This window comes from Lactuca saligna, chromosome 7 (genome assembly GCF_052625555.1).
Source record: "Lactuca saligna cultivar CGN05327 chromosome 7, ASM5262555v1, whole genome shotgun sequence".
Taxonomy (NCBI): Eukaryota; Viridiplantae; Streptophyta; class Magnoliopsida; order Asterales; family Asteraceae; genus Lactuca; species Lactuca saligna.
In genome coordinates this window covers 43,796,325-43,799,522 of record NC_136423.1, presented here as the reverse complement: position 1 = coordinate 43,799,522, position 3,198 = coordinate 43,796,325, and the positions used below count along the sequence as shown (strand labels likewise).

Genomic DNA, 3,198 nt, shown 5'->3' with positions numbered 1-3,198 from the left:
GACACACAAAGTTAAGTGTCAACATGAAAAAATATGTCGTTAGTTTTTAATTTTTTAAACTTGGTAAACTTGTTTATTAGTTGAATTTGATAAACTTGATTTCTTGTTCTTAGATGTAGTACTTTGATTTTTTTAAGATTGCATTTATATATATGTCGGATGGTTTTTCTTATAGACTAATAGGTTAATAATTACTTTTATTGTTATCATTTCTCATCTTTATTATTTATCTTTCTAATGACAAATGTAATCACAAACATATAAAATAACGTCTTAATGGATTAAAACATTTTTGTTTATATTAAGTCATAAAATGATCATTTTGGGTAAATATGATATTTTGACAATTTAAGGGTATATATGAAATTTTAAATATAGTTTTATAAAAGGGGTACAATAGTCAATGAATAAAAATAATGATTTAAAATGATTATAAAATATTAAAAAAAACATTCAGAGCAAATATGATATTATAGATACTTATTTAGGGTATATAGGATATTTAGAAATTAAATAGGGCAAATATAATATTTCATTTTTTATTTAGGGTATATATGAAATTTTCTCTATAAAGAAAACTCTTTCTTCTTAGAACCAAAGATTTCTTAAAAACGAAACCCGAAACCTTTCAATACTTCAATACTAAAGTCTACCATAATCTCCCCATTACGCTACAAATCAACCTCGTTATTCCATCAACATTTCATTCATTTCAATACCTTTTTACTTTCTATTCATCTAAACGAAAACCAGTAAAATCAGTAGTATCTACTTTTTTTACCTGTACAAAACAAAAAAACAAACCTACAAACAATGCCACCTGTCAAGACTCTTGTAACGTGACATTGCTTTCATTTTCGTGGCCCACACCAATCACACTTTGAATCCCGACAAACTTGTCACGAATATGTTGTGGCATCCCGTTTTCATCCGGATAGCTAATGTTTGACTTTGCCACGGTCAACACAAGGGCATTATCGTCATTTCCCTCTTTTACGGGTCCCGCCTTGCTGCGAAACTCTACTTCCTCGATTCCTTTTGAATACCGGGCAGCAATCTCGCCTTCTTCACCGGGGTTTGTTACGTCTTCTAGAGTCAAAGCTGAGAGAGAGACAGGGGTTGACTTTGATATTCCGAAACTACCCTTTCGGCCAAAGAAGTTGGAAACATGGTCGGTGCTGACGTGGCGCCCGAGTGGCATGATGTCGTTGTTGGGTTGTCGGATTTGGTATAGTACCCAAAGGCTGAAGGCTGCAAACAATGCGAATTGAAGCGCGTATTTGAGCACAAGTCCACGAGGGCGATTGCTTCGTGGAGTCATCGCTGAAATGTCTATAATACCCTTCAATAATGAGAAAAGTAAGAGAACATTATGCATGGAAACCAATTATAATTTAATATTTTCGAGCTATGTATATGTCCAAATTGGTCATTTTACCTTGAATTTTTAACAAAAACGAAAATGTACGCATCTTTAACATTGCTAACACTTGATATGAAATCAAACATGGTTTATCGCATTTGAGAATAAGGAAATAAAATGAGTCAATGACAAAAATAGCCCTCCAAACGTTGTTGATGGAATTATAAGAGATGAAATGAAATTGCAAATAAAGGGATTCAAGATTTGTTGTTAATGCACATTTCATTGAATTCATTGAATCTTGGATGCGAGTTACTTCTAGATGGATGTTTTTTTCATCAAAATTGGATTCCCCCTTTTTACTCATAACCAAATTTTGTTTCTGAAAAAGCGTACATGAAACCATTACCTCATAAAACCACCATTTTCACAGCATAAATTCACTTTCTTTATTCATTGTTCTTGTTTCATTAATCCATTGAGGTTCTTTTACAAGAAATGAAACCAAAAAAACGAAGATAACCCATATAATATGCATACACACTTTTACATATACACACATGCAAGTAAATGAACAACAAAATTGATGCAAGAAACTAAAAGATCATCAGAAAAACCTTCATCAAGCATAGGGTATTACGAATTGAATCAGATTTGTATAAGGTTTCAATTCGGCCTCGATTTCTATAGAACTTTCCAAGGAATTAAACCAAAACCCTAGACAGAGTATACGCCGATACAGCAAAACCCCGAAATGAAAACCAGAAACAACACATACCCAGTAATATTCGAACAAAACCCAGCATAACGATCACAGAATCTTGAAAACTAGACGCTAAAAGTAGTAAAAAGCTGAAGATTGAAAGAAACTTTACCTTTGGAATACGAATCGAATCGAATATGATCAGACGGTTGCTTCTGAAACCAGAGGTTCTTCTCCCAAAACCCTAATCGAAATTCAATCAAGAATACTTCGTATCGATTATCAAATCTTTTGGGGAATTGGTGTTCTTGATTCCTCCCCTTCTTTTTCTTTCGTTTTGAATTGAGAGTGAACTTTTTTGAGATTGACGCTTAAAAGAAAATCATGGAGGCGTGAAGGAAAGGAAAAAATGGTTGAGAAGTCAGCGGTTAGGCAGTTGTTACTGAAAGTACGAAACTACCCCTACGAGGATTTTGGATTATGAGGAATTCAGGTGCAAAGATTTAAAGATGTAGAGGGTGGAATTGGAAATGTATAAAAGAGTGTTACTGAATTGTGCCGGCGGTGATAGCTAAAAAGAGGGGTCATGAACGTTGACTTTTTAAACAAGTATGCAAATTTTGACTAAATAATAAATAGAAGTTGAATTTAATATTTTTAAAATATATAGAAATATTTTTTTATTAATATATTGTTTTAATATAATTATTTTGCATTAAATATTTAGCTAATACAGTATAGAAAGATAAGAATCCACCATTTTAATTTTTTCTATTAAACTATAAGGGTAATGTAGATAAATGTTACTTTACGTATAGAGTGACCAAAATATCTTTATCTAAACAATTAGAAAGGCTGAAATGTGTTTCATTAAAAAAAAAAAGTTTTCTTATGATTTGACATGAACATATAAACTACGACAATAAAAATAGAAACAATAAAAACGTGATTACAACAATAATCGTTGCAATACTTACAAAACCGAATTAAATGTGTTGAGCTTTATTGAATAATTAATTATGTTTTAATATAATTAAGAATTTGTAATTAGTAAATAGGGTATTTTAAGCTATGTTTCAAAAACCGGTTTTTTAGTTGAACCGATATGATGACCGATTTCCGGTTTAACTAG

General features: G+C 31.6%; 1 protein-coding gene across 1 annotated transcript; it reads right to left on the bottom strand.

Annotated features, from left to right (window-relative positions):
- Window positions 1-601: 601 nt before the first annotated feature.
- LOC145007541 (uncharacterized) lies at window positions 602-2,430 on the bottom strand. Its single transcript, XM_078966454.1, has 2 exons — window positions 2,239-2,430; window positions 602-1,332 (listed from the first exon to the last, which is right to left on the bottom strand). Exon 2 carries the CDS (start codon window positions 1,319-1,321, stop codon window positions 824-826), a length of 498 nt encoding a protein of 165 aa, XP_078822580.1. The 5' UTR covers window positions 1,322-1,332; window positions 2,239-2,430; the 3' UTR covers window positions 602-823.
- Window positions 2,431-3,198: the final 768 nt, after the last annotated feature.

Bases quoted from the DNA above. Each gene is read 5' to 3' on its own strand.
- LOC145007541 (XM_078966454.1), bottom strand. From the start codon at position 1,321: ATGACTCCACGAAGCAATCGCCCTCGTGGACTTGTGCTCAAATACGCG.